General features: G+C 39.9%; 1 protein-coding gene across 6 annotated transcripts in view; it reads left to right on the top strand.

The window, feature by feature from the left end:
- LOC145999457 (uncharacterized) overlaps nt 1-22140 on the top strand; it is an 80361-nt gene that overhangs the window by 43195 nt on the left and 15026 nt on the right. Inside the window, exon 4 of one of the 6 annotated variants that reach the window (XM_083136417.1) lies at nt 4464-4528. The exons of the other annotated variants lie outside the window; for them this stretch is intronic. Coding sequence (XP_082992543.1) covers nt 4464-4518 — 55 coding nt within the window. The 3' untranslated portion in view covers nt 4519-4528. Of the gene's footprint in view, nt 1-4463; nt 4529-22140 lie in introns of those variants that run through there. 6 annotated transcript variants of the gene reach the window in all.

The raw sequence follows: 22140 nt of genomic DNA, 5'->3' as shown, positions 1-22140 counted from the left end.
ACTGCAGTTTTCCCACTACCTTACTCGTATGAGCTGTGAGTTCTGATTTGAGTGACTCAGAGCACTCCCTGTTCCTTTCGTCACTTTGTTTAATAAAGGCGAACAAGGACTCTAACGAGACTGGTTCCTGCTCCGTTGCCATTATTAATATTAGCTTAAACAACAGCAACCAACCAACTGAAGATTAACCTACTTGAAACCCAACAAGAAATCCAATAACGCACCCCTCTGCACTTGAGTCCTCGTAATCTTGCGACGGGCTACATAAGATTATTAGCTTTACGAAATTTTGCCTGATAGCGCTGGTGACGCGTGCAGATCGCTGGAAATTTAATTTCTATACCTTCGGATTCCAAACAGTAAACATTTGACTTACAACTAACAATAACCACTTTCCATAGTAACGACACTAACCCAATTTACTGGCACATGCGCAATTCCCCCCTCTGAAAAGGAAGAATTAAACATATAAACATTGTCACGAATAACCAAAATGAAAGTATATGTTAAAGACTGCAAATATGAACACCAAGAAACAATGAACTCATTTATTGAGTTGAATAATTACACCCGTATCATATTTATGAGAGCATTATCAGTCAGCTGATTTTGAAATACTTTAACAGAATTTTTTCAACCTTATTGAAGCATGTATTGTTTTTAGTATGAAGGAGAGTATCTCCTTATTGAACTATGATATACGAATCAACTGACAATATGTTGATCGTGAAAGCCACCATATATGGTCATGTGATCTTCAAGAACTTATCAATACCAAATGCACACCATGCAAAACATACTGCGAAAATATATACATATGGTATTTGTGATCGATGAGAAATTAACAATATCAAATATACATCAAACCAAGCAATTCTGTGACATATAACGTCCAATATGTATCATGGCCAAATCATCACTTTATATATTATCAAATGTCAAACGCGTTTCGCTCAAGCTGTCAAGAATTCAAATTTCAGACTTCAATGGCGTTCATTTTCCTCGCGTTCATTCACGCGGTGCAAATAACGATTTGTTCGTTATCCAAAGAACCACACTGACCACACGCTAGCATGCTTCGAAGTACATTGACCGACGGGTAGATCTACCTACAAGCGTTGAAACATGAGCTCATGCAATACTAAAAGTACATATGCAGCTTACCTCACTTGAGATATCACGAGGCAAAATTCGCTCCTCATACCACCTTGTTATGTTTCAGTATTCCAAATCCCGCTCGCATTCCCAATGATCCGTGTTCACTCCAAAACATTGGCTCATCGCTTCTAGCCCTATGGCCAAGTAAAGTAATCGTGCAACTCAGGCGTCCACGCCGAAATTTGCAGATCTTGGTCACCGTATATTCATACCGATGCCGTTTGTTCAGCGTCCATTCTCCCGGAATCCCGCTTTTCTTTCACCTTTCTTCTTCTTCCTTTAGTCCTCGTTGCCCCAACCTTTTGTGCAGAGCACGATTGTCTTTACCAAACCAACAATTTACTTGATTAAGAAATCACACGTTAACAAATATGCGTATGTGTTAAGAATCTATTGTAATGCTTATTAAGATAAACTTTTTGCTGTTAATTAACCAATGGCATCTAGACCAAAACGCTGTAAATTTTATTATTTTGCGCCATTACTGCGAATTGCCCATGCGTGCAGTGACCGACACATCAAAATGTCCTTGTGCATAAGGAAACCGCGAGAAAATCGGATATCAAACAAAGGAATTTACAATTTGAATGCGCACAACGGTCAGAGCCATCTAGTGATTCTTCGCGTAAGTACTAAAGCAGCAAAGTTTTTATATTGCATAGGCATTCCACCTATCGTGAATTCTCTGCACTAGACGAGTTCATCGTCTTAGGATGTGAGATGGGCTACTTTACCCATACCCGAAACTCAAATTACCAGAAAGCCTTATGACAGTTCGTCATACCAGCACCAACTTCCTGACCCACCTTGTCCTCACTTGTAACAACTTCACCTTTGAAAACCAAAATTTCCTACAGATCCGAGGTACAGCCATGGGTACGAGAATGGCTCCATCCTATGCAAACCTCTTCATGGGCAAACTTAAGCAAGAGTTTTTGGCTACCCAACCCCTCCAACCCCTCCTCTGGCTCTGCTTCATCGACGACATCTTCATGCTTTGGACACATGGATAACCATCCTTGTCAGCTTTCCTGGACCAACTTAACCACTTCCGTTCCCTAAAATTCACCTGGACGCACTCGCCCAACCAGATCACCTTCCTGGATGTGGACGTGCACATCGAGGGAGGACACCTGACTACCTCCATCCACATAAAACCCACCAACCACATGCAATACCTACACTTCTCCAGCTCCCACCCGTTCCACACCAAAAAAAGCCATTCCATTGTCTCTGGCCCTCAGGGGACAGCGCCTAAACACTTCATCCACCTCCCGCCAGAATTATAACCTCCGCCTACACCAGGCCCTGGTTAACCATGGATATCCCTCTATCCTGGTCACCAAGCAAATATCGCGAGCTGCCTCACATACCACTACCACCAAGAAACCTGCTGCCACCAACCCACCGGCACTCATCACCCAATATCATCCCCACCTCAACAAAATCAGGCACACACTGCACTCTCTTCTCCCAATTCTCCACAGTGATCCTGAAACCAAAAACATATTTCCCGACAAACACAGGGTGGTTTTCAACCCCCCCCCCCCCACCTCCAAAACAACCTGGTCCACAACACTCCTTCACCACACATCCAACACCCCCCTGCCCATAAATGCAACCGCCCCAGATGCAAGACCTGCCCCATCCTCATCACTTCTCACACCCTCCAGGTGCACACGGCCACTGGCAAATTTACCCTCCATCCCAAAGGGACCTGCCATGCCGCAAACCTTATCTACATCCTCACCTGCAACATCTGTGGTGATTTTTACCTGGGGGAAACATCAACGGCCCTCAACCTCCACATCAATAACCACCGCTCCTCCACCCACAACCTGGACTTCACTGTCGCCGTCCACACCAACCACCACAACATCAGTTTCAACGACTGCTTCTGGGTAGCGATCATCCATCTCCTACCGAACCAGCCAACGCCTCTGTTCGCAAAAGATGGGAGAGGGCCTATATATCGGCCATGAGTGCAACCACTCCACCTGGCCTGAACAAGGCCACCCAGTAATGCCCATCTCTCACCCACCTTCCCTCCCAAACCATCCTGTCCCTCCCGCCCTCCCAACTCTGCACCGCTTCTTCTTCGATGGGGACCTGGCAACTCTGCAGGGCCCCAACTTCCGGTTCCGTCTATTTCTTCTCACACCGATGATGCTATGAAATTAGCGAAAATTTTGAATTTTTCTACTGTCCGGTGAGTGTTTCCTTTTACCTTCTTTGATTTTTACTTAGCCCTTTTGGCCCTCCTTTCTTTTATCCATTATATATATATATATACCATTCAATTGAATTGAATTAAAATTTTTGGACACATTAGAATCGAACAGACCCTTTATGTTGTTAATATATTTGTGTTAGGGAGTATGTGGGTGGGTGGTGAAAGGTGGTAATACATAAGGTTGAAATAGAGAAAACATGTGCTTGTACCGTTGAATTTTTGGAAACTTCGCCTTGAAAATTGGGAATTATACTTCAAATTTATCATGGTCGTAGAGTGTCTACCCTGGTTTATAATTTTAGTTAAAAGTCAATTTTTTGTTTTTACTCCTGCAACCAGACTGACGCATATTCCTGACTACAATTTTGACCAGTGATTACCCTCCCAGTCACTTACTTGTGTATATAAACAAGGGAAGTGCTGCATGAGTGACAGAGCACACTGATATACACTGACCAATATGATCCACAATTTTTGTTTCCGCATTTCAGGTTGTTTTTTTGTTGGTTTTTTTTACTGAAAATTGTATTGAGTAACTCACAGTAAAATATTTTACTTGACACCCAATTGGTGTCTGTTTGAGGGAGCAGGGTGTTACTTTGACCATGTAGGGAATCAAAACTTGCCTATTTTAGCTTTTTGGCAACACTAGTGAGCCGAAATTTTGTCAACAGATGCAAGCATCATGTGCCTAAATATTGGCCATATATTTACATGGAAAATCATAAATTGTAAGTTTGCACTGAAATTTCACTTCTAAGTGTAACATTGTGTACACCTGGCAACACTGTTGCTAGTCAAGGTAGCTTGTTTTGAAATTCAAAGAGCTAGTCATATTCACGGCAACTAGACCTCTCTATTACGTTGAGACTGTATATTCATTTTAATATCTATGGTTTCCATTTTCAAAAAAGTACTGTGTCCCAATTAAGTCATTAAACTTATCATGTAAGCTATCATTCAGTGAATAAATTTATATGATCCTACATACTACTACATTGCCGGTGTTTGGGATAGATTAGTGTATGTATTATCATCGTGTTATGAATGTGTGAGAATTTGTATATTTCAGTATTCATTATACTTGTCGCCACCAGATGGCAGGACGTAGATTGTTCAGGGCGTGATACGTATCAGGAAATACCTCGCAATTGCACTGGGGGACCGGGTTCGAAACCCTGTGGTGAAAGTTCTGGAACACTGTCCCTCAGATGAAAACACAGTGGTAGTAGGGTGGGCGAGCACAGGGCATGGAGAGCCACTCCAAGTAGCGTTAGCAAGCCTCAAAATATGCATTGTCCAATGGCGGTCACTGGGCAGGGGGGACTTACTACAGTCCCCGAAAGTCCAAAGCACACGCCATTCCATATTTCCGGCACACATCTTTACACTGGAGAGAGAGAAAAAAATATTCTGCCGGTTGCATATGAGAACAAAACTGTACGTTGCCGTTGCATACGGTATGCAAAAGGTGTCCAGGGGTTGCGATGCCTCAGCCATTCCAACAAGGGGAACACTAACATGGGCACTGCTGGGGTGAAACTGTGCAGAGGTGGCCTGATGGGTTGCATATCCACAGGGGTGGGGTCTCAACACATTTGGGTCGTTGACTGTACCCGGAAAGTTCCAATATGCTGTTAGGATACACTGCCTGGCAGGACAGAGCAAAATGGGAGGATGTAGATGAAAGATGCTCATGTTTCTTCTTAAGGGGGTTATAGGTTATGGGGGGTGATGGATTTTGCTCTGTACAATTACGTTTCTTCAATGTTCAGTCCCTTGCCTTGTAATCAAGGGGTCCCGGGTTCGATAACTGGTGGAGGCACAAGTGGTTCAGATCCCACTTTAAACTGTAGGTAAACTGTAGGTCCAGTCCCGATTAGCCTTACTGTACATAAAGTGGACTTAGAACACCAAATCAATCAATGTCCAGTCTATGTTCTGATCCTGGGATGTCACGTGGGGTAGGATTTTCGTTGCTGCTTCGCTGGTCCCAATTGTTGGTAAATAATAGGGAACAGGGGCGGAGATGATCAAGGGGGTAAGGTCGTATTCTTTGCAGTGAGTGTCGAAAATCCATGACAGCAGGGGAAAATTCCTGGCGATTTCAGCTCTTGCACCGGTGCCATACACTGCTGGTATCCAGAAGGAGGCTGTGGTGGTGTGGAGTGCGTTCTTCTTCCGTCCTCAAAAGGAATCGCTGGACTACTTTTGAAATTCTCGTAACTAGTAGAATTACCGAACAAGGTAGAAAACAGGTAGGACATTGAAAAGAATACATTGCACAGTCAGTGTAAATTTAAAATTAATAAAATAATCATCATTTTGTAGGCAAGTGAAAATCATGAGTAAAATATAATAAAAAAATGCCCAATAAATGGTATAAATTATAAAACAAAATTAGAGTGAAATAAAATAAAACAAAAAGATGGGAAATGTACTTTGTTGCCTTAACCCTGTAGCACTGGTAAAATGAAAAACATAACTTCTTGAAAATTAATATGTATATTGACTAAATTATATAGCCCCTGGCTTCACCCAAAATATAGAATAATGTGCAAAGAAAACTAAAGTGACCACATGGCACTAAATGCCCTCTGTTGGCATATGATCAGTATACATTCAATAAAGTAGGGGCAATAAAATAAACTAAAATATCGGATTAAATATTGATAAATAACAGTTGGGCTGAAAAGTTCGTAGGCTGACTCATAGATGGCGTTACTAGAATTAAATCCATGTGATTTTTAATTAGTACTAACCTTCAAAAGATACGTGTATAAATTTCACAGCTGCCGGATAATTAGTTCGTGAGATATAGCATTGTGAGTGAAGCAGCTTTTGTTATTGTGAAAATATGGATAAAAAAGAATTTCGTGTGTTAATAAAGCATTGCTTTTTGGCGAAAAAAAAATACTGTTGAAGCCAAGGCTTGGCTTGATAAACATTATTCGGACTCTGCACGAGGAAAATCAACCGTTGAGAAGTGGTTTTGCTAAATTTAAACGAGGCGAAATGAGCATGGAAGACGATGCACGCAGTGGATGCCCCAAAGAGGCTGTTACCGACGAAAACATCAAAAAAGTCCACAAAATAATTTTAAATGATCGTAAAGTGAAGTTGATCGAGATAGCTGAGACTTTAAAAATATCAAAGGAACGTGTTGGACATATTGTGCATGAATATTTGAACATGCGAAAGCTGTGTGCAAAATGGGTGCCGCACGTGCTCACAATCGATCAAAAGCAACAACGTTTTGATGATTCGGAGCAATGTTTAGCGATATACAACCGTAATAAACACAAATTTTTCCGTCGATATATTACAATGGATGAAACATGGCTCCATAACTACACTCCAGAGTCCAATCGACAGTCAGCCGAGTGGACTGCACGTGATGAACCGAATCCAAAGCGTGGAAAGACGCAACAGTCGGCTGGCAAGGTTATGGCATCAGTATTGTGGGATGCGCATGGTATTATATTTATCGATTACCTCAAAAAGGGCCAGACCATCAACAGCGATTATTACATAGCGTTGTTGGAGCGTTTAAAGGATGAAATCATGAAAAAACGGCCCCATTTGAAGAAGAAAAAGTGCTGTTTCATCAAGACAATGCACCGTGTCACAAATCAATGAAAACGGTGGCAAAATTATATGAATTAGACTACGAATTGCTTCCCCATCCACCATATTCTCCAGATCTGGCCCCCAGTGACTTTTTCCTGTTTGCAGACCTTAAAGGAATGCTCGCTGGAAAGAAATTTAGCACTGATGAAGAAGTAATCGCCGAAACTGAGGCCTATTTTGAGGCTAAAGAGAAATCGTACTATAAAAATGGTATCGAAAAATTGTATGACCGCTATAATCGTTATATCGCCCTCGAAGGCAACTATATTGAATAATAAAATCGAATTTTGTCAAAAAATATTTTTTACTATGTTAGCCTACGAACTTTTCAGCCCAACTGTTATATATGGAGTAAAGTATAAAATGTAACCCGTGGATCAGAACAGTAATCCAACGAAATCCATTAATGTCATGTCAGAAAAGTCGAAGCATTGTAAAATAAAAGACTGACGAAAAACAAAATATAATTAACCCCAAATTTTGTAACGTCACAACTGTTAAAATGAATAAAACCAAGAAGATCTAGATCCATAAAATGTAGTAAATAGTAAAATAAGATGGTGCCAATGACGTAATGATCAATATTGACTAAATATGCACAATAAAATGGATTAATAAAGCAAAAATAGCATGGTCATGTCATATTAACACTCAATAGTCGAGGAAGTTTTGTGCCTGCATACCCCTGAAGTATAGGACAAATAAACAGTAGAATTAAATTCCAAGTTACAGTTACAGAAAATGGGATAAAATAAATATTTGAAACTTTATTGCTCTGTGATTAATAATAAACTTATAAACTAAAGGGGAGATATGCCTGTGAAATGTGGGTTAAAGTTTAGATCCATCATTTATCTGGGGCTGTTAGTACGGCTGTCGCGAATAGCTTAGTTCACATTTAGGTGACGAAATTTCAAGACCACTTAATGTGACTTAATACTTGTGTTTGGCTGTAAGATAAGTTTCCTGTGCTTGCCAGAGTATCCCTAAGGTCTGTTAACCACCACAAGTGCACTGACATATAAATAGTTGCTAACCAAAAAGATAACGAAACGGTAAAAAATAATGATGAGAATCCTAAACTAAATCAACTACTGCAAGCCCTTGCTGGATACGGTGTTTTAACTAAAATGTAACTGAACTAAAAAGTGTGCGAATTCTAAAGTCTAACTAAAATTTGAACTAAATATGATGTGAATCCTAAAAAAAAAAAAAGGAAAAATTAAGTTTTAAAATTCAAATTGCGCAATGCAAGCTGTTAGCATCCTTGGGTAAACTCTAGGAGGTTGCTTTGGCAAATCTTTGAAAACCACCATTAAAAGGTAGACCATGGGCCCAGTCGTCACGATTATGTCGGTCAACTTTTGCGACAGCAAATTTATGTACCACTAAATGTCACTTGATACGTCTGTTTTAGCCTCTAGTGTCTATTGATCATTGAATCAGGGGTTAAAGGACTGGGGTTCAAATTAGAAAACCAATCAGGATTATGATCAAAAATGGAAATTAAGAAAACCTTTCTTGATTCCAAATTTCCATTAAACAGAAGAGAGAAATTAGACCATCAATACTTCTCGAGTCCGCCGTATACCCAAAATGTTGCGGCTCCGGACTGTTGTCTTCCTTCACCGCTGAGATTATGATAAAAAACAACACTCGCGTAATGATTATACGTGGATATATTGTATAAAAATATAAGCGAACTGTAAATATACATAAAAATACATGAAAGTACGTAGCGTTGTGAAAAGCGATCTTTCCGCGTGCAGGTGTCTGTCTCTGCTGTACGCTCGATGATGTCCTATTGTTTTTAGTAATTCTTAACACCAAGAGATGGCGCTGGTTGGCCCTTTACATACTGTTTTGCGATTGACGGAACATGCCGCCCACCTTGAAGGCACTGCCTTCAACCTAATTAAGTTACACTAGTTACACTACACTGGAAGGGGGCACAGCCTCCCGACTGCTCTCTTCGTCTGGCCGTGGATTGTTTTTATGGATACCACCCGAACAAGTCCATCACCTCCAGGATGTAGCTCGATGATTCTTCCTAACTTCCAGCTCAAGGGGGGAAGGTTGTCTTCTTTGAGTAAGACCAGGTCTCCAACGCGTAGATTAGTGTTCTTCCGTTTCCATTTGGATCGTTGTTGAAGATTTGTGAGATATTCACGTGACCACCTGTTCCAAAAATGTTGATATAACTGTTGCATATGCTGCCACCTGGATAGTCTATTCACTGGAATTAAGTTCAAATCAGGTTCGGAAATGGTAGTGAGTGCCTCACCAACTAGAAAATGGCCAGGGGTTAAAGGGTTGAGGTCATTCGGGTCATTAGATAAAGGAGTCAAGGGTCTAGAATTTAAGCAAGCTTCGATGAGTGTTAGATATGTGTAAGTCTCTTCGTAAGTGAATGAGGCGTTTCCTATTATCCTCTTCAAGTGATACTTCAGCGACTTCACTGCAGCTTCCCAGAGGCCTCCCATACTTGCTGACCTTGGAGGTATGAAATGCCATTCAATGTTGTCAGAAGCTAGGAAATTCTGAACCTTTTCTTGATGAACTTGTGACATGAATAATGCTTGTAATTCTCGTAATTCACGTTGTGCACCTACAAAGTTTGTTGCATTATCAGAGAAAATTTTAGCACATCTTCCTCGTCGAGAGATGAATCGTTTCAATGCTCCAATAAATGAATCTGTAGTTAAGTTGCTGACTAGTTCGATATGTACAGCCTTTGTAGCCAGGCAGACAAAAATTGCGATGTAAGCCTTTTCTAGTCTGCTGCCACGACGATTGTTGGTTTTGATGTAAATTGGACCGCAATAATCTACACCGCTGTGTAAAAATGGTCTACTTGGTGTCACTCTTTCTCTTGGAAGGTCTCCCATCAGCTGTTCAAATGTCTTCGGTTTGTTTTTGAAGCAAACAATGCACTGATGTACAATTCTTCTGGTTAAGTTACGTCCACTGAGGGGCCAATACGATTGTCTTAGTGACGTCAGCAGAAGTTGAGGTCCAGCGTGGAGTAGTCTTCTGTGCTCATTTTCAGCAATCAAAGTAGTCAATCTGGAGTTTGTAGGTAGAACAATTGGATATTTTTGGTCATATGTATTTTCAGATGCTGCAAGTCTTCCGCCCACCCTAATTAGCTGATTCTTGTCGAGAAACGGATTTAAGTTAAGTAGTCTGCTTGACTTGGGTAGTTCTGCTTTACTTTTGAGAGCTTGCAACTCTGGTTGAAATTCTTGTTCTTGAGTAAGTTTTATTAAGCATGTAATAGCTGATTGCAGTTCAGTTGTTGTCAATGGTCCAAACTGTCGTTCATGCTGTAACTTTCTTGAGTTGTGAGAGAATCTCATACAATACGCTGTTATTCTCCGTAATCTTTCTAATGTGGAGTATCGTTCAAGTAACTCAAATGACTTTGTAGTTGTTAAGGCGACTGTAGTTTTCCTTTGTTCAGGTAAATCTTGAGGTTCAACTGTAATCTCATTGTGATCAATAAGTTCATTTGTTAGCCATGATGGTCCATGCCACCAAGATTTAGCATTTGGCATTTGTGATGGTAACAAGCCTCTTGAAATATGATCTGCTGGATTGTCTTGAGTTCTTACGTGTCTCCATTCGTAACTGCTTGTCAGTTTCTGTATTTCAGCCACTCTGTTGGCCACGAAAGTTTTCCATTGTGATGAAGGCGCTTTCAGCCAAGCTAGTACAATAGTAGAGTCTGACCATAGAATAATCTTCATTCCTGTCCATTTTAGAGCTTCTGTGACCTTGTGTGTAAGTCTGGCAAGAAGTAATGCTCCACAAAGTTCCAAACGTGGTAAAGTTACCTTTTTTAGAGGAGCAACGCGAGATTTCGAGCAAAGTAAAGTAGACGTGATATGTCCATTTGAATCTTTGCATTTAATGTAAATGCATGCTCCATAACCAAGCTCAGATGCGTCGCTGAATCCGTGTATCTCTACTTCTGATGTTGGTTCGGTCATTGTCCATCTGGGAACATGAAGTTTCTCTAGCTGTGGTAGTTCCTTGCGAAAGTGATCCCATTCTGAATGCAGTGATGATGGTAATGTTTCATCCCAATCTAGTTTCAGTCTCCACAGATGTTGAAGAAATACCTTTGCTTTGAGTATAACTGGTCCTATTATTCCTAATGGATCGAAGATACCAGCAATGGTGGATAAAATAGATCGTTTGGAAATTCTTTCACTTCGATTTGTATCCTTTATTGTGAAGTAAAATTCATCTGTGGTTGGATTCCATAATAATCCTAAACTCCTTATAGTTTGTTGTGCTTCTTCAATGTGATCTAGTTTTGTTTCTTGATGTTCTACTGGAATGTGAGATAATAATGTTGGGTCATTAGCACACCATTTTCTCAATTGAAATCCTCCACGTTGTAATAATGCGATGAGACTGTTCTGCAATTCTAATATTTCTTCCATTGTGTTGGAACCTGTTAGAATATCATCAACGTAGATATCTCTGAGTACGACTTCTGCAGCCTTTGGAAATTCCTGTTTTTCATCTAATGCAAGTTGTTCAAGACATCTCGTAGCAAGAAATGGCGCTGAAGCTGTCCCATACGTCACTGTTGAGAGCTGAAATGTTTTGAGAGGTTTCTGTGGGTCATCACGCCAAAGAATCTTCTGTAGACAAGTATCTTCTGAATGAACTTGTATTTGTCTATACATTTTCTGAATGTCACAAGTAACGACGTATTTGTGTTGCCTAAATCGTGTGACAATAGAGAATATGTCATCTTGTATTGTAGGTCCCACCATTAGAATATCGTTGAGTGATAATCCACTGGAAGTTTTGCATGAGGCATCGAAAACAACACGGTGCTTCGATGTTGAGCTGGTTTCCTTGGTTACGCAATGATGAGGCAAGAAACATTCTGAAATGTGACATTCATCTTCCTCAATACGTTGCATGTGTTTCAAACTTTCATATTCGTTCATGAAATTGACATAAGCATCCTTCAATTCCGGATTCTTGACGAACCTCTTCTCCATTAAATGAAATCTTCTGGTTGCTATTTCCTTCGAATCACCTAATTTACTTATGCTGTCCTTTACTGGCAATCTAACAATAAATCTTCCAGTTTCATCTCTCTTGAAATTAGCCTTAAAATGTTCTTCACAAGCAATCTCTTCTGCGGATAAGCTAGGCTTAGTGTTGCATTCTTCAAGTGACCAGAACCTTTGCAGTTGATCTTCGATTCGTTCTTCTAAGCTAAAACAACATACGTTTGGTGATGCATGATGTGACATAATATCATATTTGCCTCCCACGATCCATCCGAAAGTGGTTTTCTGTAGAGTTGGCAACCCTGGTGCGAGACGTATTTGACCTATGCAAAGCAGATCAAAGAATATTCCCGCTCCGATCAGTAAGTCTACTCTTTGAGGTGTATTGAATTGTGGATCTGCCAAATGAATATTCTGTGGAATATTCCAATTGTGGATATTAATCGGAAGTGCTGGCAGTTCTTGTGTGATTTCAGGCAGAACGACAAATTCTAATGTGGCAGAATAAGCATTAAATCTTGATTTGACAGTGGCTTGAACGCTGTGACACGCCTTTGATTCTGATGCGCCTATTCCATTTATGTGAGACACCCTGTTCGTTCTTTTCAATTTCAACATTTGCGCCATTCTCGAACTGATAAAGTTTGATTGCGATGCCGAATCGAGAAGCGCTCGACAACTATGATATGATCCTTGTGCATTACTAACATAAACAACTGCTGTACACAACATTACATTTGTTTGTTTCTGAGTATTCTGTGTTACACATGTAACGGATTCTGTATCTCTCCGCCCTGCACTCGGAGTGACGTAGTTTTCTGATTGAGAAGACGACGATGATGATGCGCTGCGTGATGATGACTGCTGAGAAAAATGCAGTAGGGAATTGTGCCTTGAATTGCAAATCTTACAATTACCTGAAGGGCATGTCTCAGATCTGTGTCCAGATTTTAAACAATTGAGGCAAAGTGAAAGACGCTTTACTACATTTATTCGCTCTGGTACTGATTTTGCTTTGAATGAAGTGCACTGATAAATGAAGTGTGCTTGATTACAAAACCTGCACTTTGGTTCATTGTATGAAAGATGAACGTTTGTTTTAAACGTATTCTTACTTTCCGATCCACTCTTCTGAGAATAAGAGCCTTTGTTGCGAAACAGAGGTTTATTTTGTGTGGGCCGATTGTTATCTACGGCATCTAAAACTTGACACCTTTGTTGCAGAAATTGAATGAGTTCTGACATCGACGGAAGTTCAGTACCTGGAATTGTTTCTTCCCATTCTTTATGAGTAACGCTATCTAATTTATTTGTGACTAAATGCAAGAGAAGAGCGTCCCAATTTTCTGTCGGTTGACCAAGCGATTTTAAAGCACGTAAATGTTTCACTATGCTGTCTAGAAGTCGCTTCAAAGCGGCAGCCGATTCCCTTTCTACAGGCGGTAAATCAAACAATGCCTTTACGTGTTTGTTTACAATGTACCTTTTGTTTTCAAACCGCTCCTTTAAAAGTGACCACGCCGTTTCGTAATTCTGTGCAGAGATCTCGAGCGCTTGAATGACTTCAAGTGCTTCCTCTCGCAGCGAAGAACGCAAATAGTGAAATTTCTGAATAGCTTGCAATGACGAATTGTTATGAATTAGTGCTTGAAACGTGTCAAAAAAAGACAACCATTCATCATAATGTCCGTGAAATAACGGTAGATTTATCACTGGCAATTTCACTGCAATATTGTCCTGCGTTTCTTTCGGCACTTCATTGTGAATTTTAGACGTTGCGTGCGACTGGAGTACAGTTTGTGCGCGCGCCGCTAACTCAAAATATGCATTTTCGAAGTGTTCTCTTTCTTGACCTTCCTGTTCCTGTAACGACTCATCTTGCAAAAGTTCAATTTCTGACTGAATGTTTTCGAAGTCTTTCCACGATTCAACAAATTTCTCATGACGTAATGTTAATTGTGCGATTCCATGCTCTTCTGTGAGGCTATCAATGTATGCTCTGAAACGCGTAACTCGAGCCTTTACTTGTCCCCGCTTAACGATAAGCTCTTTCAGTCTCTCTGCATTCATTGTTGCTAACGAGAATTCAAACTTTTGTTGTCACGACACTCATGCGCTGGAACTGTTCGTTGCAGTATTGAAAGTTCACTTACACTTCACTGAACACTAACACAGGGTAACACAAAGGGTGTGAGGATGTAATTAAATAGGAAAGTGACGAATCTTGCATGCACTCACTACCTACCTTGTTGTTGCTGCTGCGATGCGACGGTTGGCGTCCATGGCGGGCTCAATCTCGTTGCATCCGGATTTGGAGGACCAAAATGTTGCGGCTCCGGACTGTTGTCTTCCTTCACCGCTGAGGTTATGATAAAAAACAACACTCGCGTAATGATTATACGTGGATATATTGTATAAAAATATAAGCGAACTGTAAATATACATAAAAATACATGAAAGTACGTAGCGTTGTGAAAAGCGATCTTTCCGCGTGCAGGTGTCTGTCTCTGCTGTACGCTCGATGATGTCCTATTGTTTTTAGTAATTCTTAACACCAAGAGATGGCGCTGGTTGGCCCTTTACATACTGTTTTGCGATTGACGGAACATATGATGTGAATCCTAAAAAAAAAAAAAAGGATAAATTAAGTTTTAAAATTCAAATTGCGCAATGCAAGCTGTTAGCATCCTTGGGTAAACTCTAGGAGGTTGCTTTGGCAAATCTTTGAAAACCACCATTAAAAGGTAGACCATGGGCCCAGTCGTCACGATTATGTCGGTCAACTTTTGCGACAGCAAATTTATGTACCACTAAATGTCACTTGATACGTCTGTTTTAGCCTCTAGTGTCTATTGATCATTGAATCAGGGGTTAAAGGACTGGGGTTCAAATTAGAAAACCAATCAGGATTATGATCAAAAATGGAAATTAAGAAAACCTTTCTTGATTCCAAATTTCCATTAAACAGAAGAGAGAAATTAGACCATCAATACTTCTCGAGTCCGCCGTATACCGTATCAGTCCCTAAGATTGTATATTTATTTTTATTAAAGTCTCTCTGAACGCTTCACGTTGACCAGGGCATTCACTTGTTTTTCTCAGTTGTCTCAACCTCTGAGGCATGTTTACAATGCATTGTGTTGTGCCATGCAAACCTCCTAAGCATTCAGGAAACAGGTAATACTTCTGGTTATAGAGTCAGCAGTTTGCATGGTAGCAATTAAATAACACGATTCGGCATAGAGGAAGAGCTCGATGGCCTAGTAATATAGAAGTGAGACAAGCTGAGAGGGGACTGACTTTTGGGATTGAGTTGAGAGAGGGAAGGTGGTCAGCAAGACAGTAGGTCAGAAGTGGAACGACGCTCTGGTCGACAAATTGGAGAAGCTTACAGAGGACTTCGCTTATTTGATTCAGCTAAAGACTTCAGATAGACAGGTAATTATCCTAACACCCAGCCATGATTCAGGTTCAACGGTTCATAAAACCCAACGAGTGACCATTGTCTTTTCTGTAGTTAAGTTTCTTAGTGTGATTTTGTACCTTTCGCATTGCCAAGCGATAACTCGTCATGCCAATGACGAGTGGTTTCATCAAGAGGATGAATGATGAGTAGTTTACATCACCCATTGATTAATTGGTTAACAGTTTAGGTATTCATAAGATCCCACGAACTTTAAGGTTCGTTACGATACTTCAAGTCATTTGGTCTTTTATTTAGACCCGCCGCGAAAGAAAATATTCTTGACTCATTTGAGAACAGTGTGTCTATCCCCTCAGTTAGTCTAAACGAAACAGGTCAAGGAAAAAAAATATTACTGTTTATATATGCACCTTGTGGATTATACACACATCTAATCAGACCTGGAAAACCATGCCCAACGTTGTCAGCCTAGAAAAGAGACTGTAACGTTTGTCATGGTTCGTTTCGGTTAACCCACGTGCCTAAACAGGGCCTGACCCACAATAAAAATGAAATGCAAGTATTCTTTATTATACAATTTTCTAAATATAATCCTAAACTATCTGTGAAGCAACTGATTTACACTCTGAATGTTGAGAATGTCTTATGAAAAGGTGTCACGCGAGGAAGGCACCCTGTATAGAGACTACTGGCAAGACAGCTTGCATAAATTCTCATGGGAGCTAGAGGCCAAGTATCGCAAAAGGTTGTGGACTAGTGTCAGCATAAAGCATTCTTGGAGTTTGAAATCTGATGCGGAATTTTCGTTTCAAGCACGGCTAACGTGTAAAATGTAGACTGTGCATGGCTGTATGGTCTGATAAACAAAGATTGCATGGGAAGTGCAATTCAGCTTAAAATTTTAACTCAAAGAGTCTGCCTGAAAACATCTCTCGATTCTACTGGAAGCTTCATCTCAAGCTGAGGGAAAGAGGGGGAGGGGAAGGTGTAACTGGAACACTTTTTGAAACTCTTCTCCACCAACATGGATGAAATACGGTACCATGCATTTTTAACCCACTGACAAAGGAGGTTGACATCAGGATGCGTAATTTTCCCCCCCTGGTGTAAACTGGTGGTTATTTGAGGAAATCCAATTTGAATATTGTTCCTTTAGAGCAGTTTTGAAAGGCTGATTTATACACACATCAAGGGGTTGAAAAACTTATGTTAAGCCTCGGTCTTTTTTTTTAATCTAGAAGATGCTAAAAGCCTGCTTTAGACTAAAGCATTTCCTTTAACATTTTTGCTAGCATAAATGCTATGTAATTGCTTCCAAAAATCTTATAGTAGATGGTACTGTACGTGGAAGCATTTCATGTAAAATTTCGGTAAGCTTTTGTGATTACAATGTATAACATATACAGCACGAAAGACACGTTGAATTACACCATCTATACTGAGTGCAGGGTGTTTACAATTGAAACAACTAAAATATTCTTCCGTACGTGCATAGGAAATGTTGTAAAGTATATATTTATTGAACACCATAATTTTGTACTTAATAATGCGAAAATATTTTTCAAAGCAGCTAAAGAGATAGGTTTTGGAAGTTAGCAAAGAGAAAACTAAATATATGCTTGCAGGCCGAAACCAAGTGTTAGGTAACAATCAAAATCTAATTATTGATAACAACTCATTTGAACCAGTTTCCAAATTCAAGTGCTTAGGAGTAATACTAACAAATGAAAATGATATTAAAGAGGAAATAAAAAGCAGGCTTAATTCAGGAAATGCATGTTACTTCTCTCTTCATAAACTTTTGTCTTCTCGTTTAATATCTAAGAAACTATAAGTTAAAATATACAAAACCGTAATTTTGCCTGTAGTATTATATGGATGTGAAACTTGGTCCCTTACATTGAAAGAGGAACATAAATTGAGAGTATTTGAAAATAAGATCCTTAGGAAAATCTTTGGACCTAAAAGGGATGAGGAGACAGGTGAGTGGAGAAGGTTACGTAATTTAGAACTACATAATTTGTATTCATGTCCAGATATTATTAGAATAATTAAATCAAGAATACTTATATGGGCAGGCCATGTGACACGAATGGTAGAGGAAAGAAGAGTTTACAAGATTCTTGTTGGGAAACCTAGTGATAAGAGACTAGTAGGAAGACAAAGACGAAGATGGAGGGATAATGTTAAGATGAACCTAAAGGAAATTGGTAGGGGTGGAAAAGAGTATATAGATCTTGCTCAGGATAGGGACAGATGGAAAGCCTGTGTTGCTGCAACCATGAACCTTCAGGTTTAAGAAAGCTAGAGAGTTAGTTATATTGTTTTATATGAAACGTTATTCCTCTCGATTGAATAGTTATTGGCTTTTAAAAATGTGAAGTGATACAATGTGTACATCTCGCGCATCCGCCATTACAACTGCATTTGTGACCTAGAGGTCTCTTCTGATTGGTTATGCTATGAAAAATGCTACGGAAATAGGATCGATCCTATCCTTGAGAAATGTCATGAAATATGCCATTGCATCTGTAATGCCATAAAATTTCTCACATTACACGGTAGCATTTTGGTCATGGCGTAAATGTTAAGAAAAACGTTTAGGAATATGCTTTTGTCTAAAGTTGACTTAACTTCAGGGGTTGTATGGACACGGAAAATGTCCATTACGAGCATGTTTCTCATATTAAAAAGTGCTCGGTTTTGCCACACATGCTTGATCCAATCCTGAATTAGGCTTTCATCCATCCAACCTTTTTCTTGTGCTTGCACAAAAACTCCTGGGACACTAATTTTAGGAACCGTTTTTCTCTTTAGCACAATATATGGTGGAAGTTTTCTTCCATCTGCTGTAACACACATCATCACTGTGCATCGTTGTTTTTCATATCCAACAGTTCGCAGAAGAACACTTTTTTCACCCTTTTTATTAACAGTAGAGTGAGATGGCATTTCAAAATAAACTGGGGTTTGATCTGCATTACTGATTTGTGACAGAACATAAAAATGTTTTTTTCCTCAAACTTATCACATAACGTTGGAAACGTAGGATTTTATCTTCAAATGCATCAGGAAGTCGCTAATCTAAAGTTGTTCCTCTTCGTTAACTCAGATTGTATCGTCTAAAAAACCTGACAATCCAACCCTGACTTGCTTTAAAACCATGAACTCCAAATTCTTTTGCCAGCGAAAGACTTCAATTGACACATTTCTGCAGAAACTGCAAATCCAAATTGTCGTTTTTCACAAATGCAGTCATGCAGCTTCCCTTCTATTTCCGGAAATTTAGCCTTGTGTCCTCCAAGAGCTCTCCGATTGCCACACGTGTTCAGCTGTATTTCCTTTTTTTCTACAATCTGTCACAGAACTCTCACTTATATCATATTTACGAGCAGCAGCACGATTTCCAATTTCCTCCACTTCTTGAATGACGCGTAACTTTTCATGTGCTGTAAAAGATCGCAATCTTTTTCCTTTAGTGGTCATCTTGCTTTTACCATCCATCTGTGAAGCAAGATATGAAGGACGCTACTCAAATGAGTCACTGCAACACAAAACAAGCCTTACAACTTCCCCCACCCACACAGCTGGACTGGCCAGATGTAAACATCCAGCTGGTTGCTGTTTTTATCTCTTTCTTGGCACCAGTGTGACTGCAGAATGATTCCCTTGACAAAAGGCGAAGGAGAATATTCTTTTCCCTTCTGTCTGCAAGCTTTTCATGAATTAAGTTAACCCTTAAAGGAGGAGGAGGGGGGAGGTGAAGAAACAACGTACATAATGCAGTGCAGTGAGAGAGAACTGTAATTTAATTAAACCAGGACATATTTAGAATGATTTTTTCACTTGATACACGAATTATGGCTAACGTGTTTTGTTTTGTTTCCAAGAACACAGGCTATGAGATAACAGCTTGACCTCCACGCATTCTCTCGTAAGCATTTATAACACGCTGCATACCTCCGCAGGATAAATTGTTCATGCCTGGTGATAAGCTCTATACTCGAGTAAGCTGCGCACCCCTATTTTCTGCTACGTTCGTAAGGAAAAAAAGTGTGCGGGGTATTCCAGTAAATACACTACTTGTCCGATACTCCCACACATCACAGGGAATGTACCTTCTCAAGTTTTTCATCATGAACTTTGGGACCAACCAACCGACATTGAGTTAGCAGATCCAGATTTCTACAAACCAGAAGTAGATCTACTAATTGAATCGGAACTTTACTTGCACTTACTTCTTCCTGAAAGACAAACGAGAGATGAAAACTTCCCAGTTCTTCAAAATACTGAATTAGTATTTTAGCTGGTGAAACGGAACATCCTGTACAACCTAGTACAAGGGCCTCCCCCATGGCGCAGTGGTAGCGTCATTGCCTTGTAATCAAGGGGTCCCGGGTTTGATACCTGGTGGAGGCACAAGTGGTTCAGATCCCACTTTAAACTGTAGGTCCAGTCCCGATTAGCCATACTGTGCATAAAGTGGACTTCAAACAGCAACTTAAACCAAACAACCTAATACACCCACAGTAGCATGTTTTGTATGCATGGAAGACAATTTGAATTCTCAGTTTCAATGCTTCTGGGAGTTGGAGGAAATGTACTCAAAACCAAAAACAGGTGAAGAAGTATCTTGCGAAATCCACTTCAATCAACACACCACCAGAAATGAAACAGGGCATTTCTTTGTTCGTCTCGCATTTCAATCAGGTCATACAGAGATAGGAAATTCATACAAGCAGGCATTATTCAGATTACATCAATTAGATAAGAGGTTTCTACAACAACCAGAGTTGAAAAAGGAGTATAGCAGAATGCTCAACGAGTATGAAATGTTGGGACACAAGAAACCGGTACAACTAGATCAAAATAAAGCTGATGACATGTCATACTACTTACTGCATTACCCTGTATTCAAACCTAGCAGCAGCAGCACGAAGACCCGAATTGTTTTTGATGCTTCAGCAAAAACAAGAACTGGGGTCTCATTAAATGATATACTGATGGCGGTCCAACCAAATGGTCGGTCCAAAAGGAAGCAACCAAGTTTCCAAATGCATCCAAAGTTTTGCAACGAGATTGTTATGTTGACGACCTCCTCACTGGAGCCAACAGTATCAAAGAAGCTAATCAATTGCAAAGAGAACTAATCAATTTACTGAAAACAGCAGGATTCACTTTGAAGAAATGGTGTTCTAATCATCCATATCTTCTTGAAGCAGTACAGAGAAATGCAACTACCATTTCAGTTTGACAAGGGTGCAAACGTTACAGCTTTAGGCCAAACAAATAGTCGTAGAGATCTTGGGTTTGGTGCGTTGGCCGAGTCTCAATGTCCTCTTTGAACTCCTAACAAAATTAACGTAGGTCATCATGGAATTAAATTTACCCCCTCTGAAATTTTTCCAAGTCCTGCGTTAAAAAGAACATAAAATAGCAAATATCTCGAAAACAGTGAGAGATAGCACCAAAATAAATTGAAAAATCTCCCCATCGGGTACTGTTAGGTAAATTTGTCAAAGTCCTGCAGGAGCAAAAGTCTCAATACAAGCCATGTTCGAAATTGCAAAATAGCAACCGGAAGTGGCTCTATCTCGGAAACAGTAAGACTTAGCGGAAATCTGTTTGCGGATTCTTATTCTATGAGATGATGTACATTAAGTTAGCTTGCAATCGGGTTTCCCATAGCGACAAAAAATAGAGAGGGGGAGGGTTCCAATCGCATCCCTGTGAATTAGATTAGCCAATCAAAGACTACGTGGTGCCATGGCACTTGCCAGTATTGCCAAGTCATTAGTTGTGGGTTGGCTTGACATGTAACAGAAGCACACAGCCACGTGACCTGCCAGCATTGCCATGGGAGTAGGTTCGCAAAAACATTAGGCGATGATAGGCCATTAAGAAAATTTTGGTGATTCTTTCAGGAGGGGAGCTGGCAACACTGGGTGCATAATTTTTCGAGGTGCCTAACATGCAGAATACAAGGGCATCATTTTCTTATGCAGAACTCTCTATTTGACACTACTTCTGGCCGACCTCCGTGGACAGCATGCTGTGACCCTGGGATCACGGATTAGAATCTCGGCCTGGGCGTCGGTGTTCTTTGTGAGTGTTCACTCATCCTTATCTTCGCGATTAGCCAAAAGTAGTACAAATGCGAAGTAAAAAAAACAATCTTAGGAACTCTGAATTTTTGTCTGCAATTTTAGTAAACAAAGTTGCATTAAAATTATCTCTTTCATTAGATTTCTATGACATATGCTAGCGAAAATTTTTCGATTTCTTGATCACGTTGGCACTACCCATCATACTAGCTGCCATCCGTCACTGCTTGAAAAGGTTAATTTCTTCATACATCATGTTTGTTTTGGAAGAAAATTAAACTCTTCGAAACATTTTTTTCGGCATTTATATCATTATCTTATAAGTTGAATATTTATATCAGTAGTTTCATCTCAAGAAAGACGATGAATTATAAAATTATAAATGTCTTCCAATACTGAAATAGGCCACTAGAAACAACGCAACTTGCGGCAGTTCCCACGAATAAAAATAAGAATTAATGCTTTTATTAAAGCAAATAATATGGAGATAGACTCGTAATCAAGAAGTAAATTTAGGCAGTAACGTCCACTCGGAATAAAAGACGAGCACAA

The sequence above is a fragment of the Lepisma saccharinum genome, chromosome 15, assembly GCF_977018435.1.
Source record: "Lepisma saccharinum chromosome 15, izLepSacc3.1, whole genome shotgun sequence".
NCBI classification, from domain to species: Eukaryota; Metazoa; Arthropoda; class Insecta; order Zygentoma; family Lepismatidae; genus Lepisma; species Lepisma saccharinum.
Note: the sequence above shows the minus strand (reverse complement) of the source record. Positions and strands in the feature narration are given on the sequence as shown.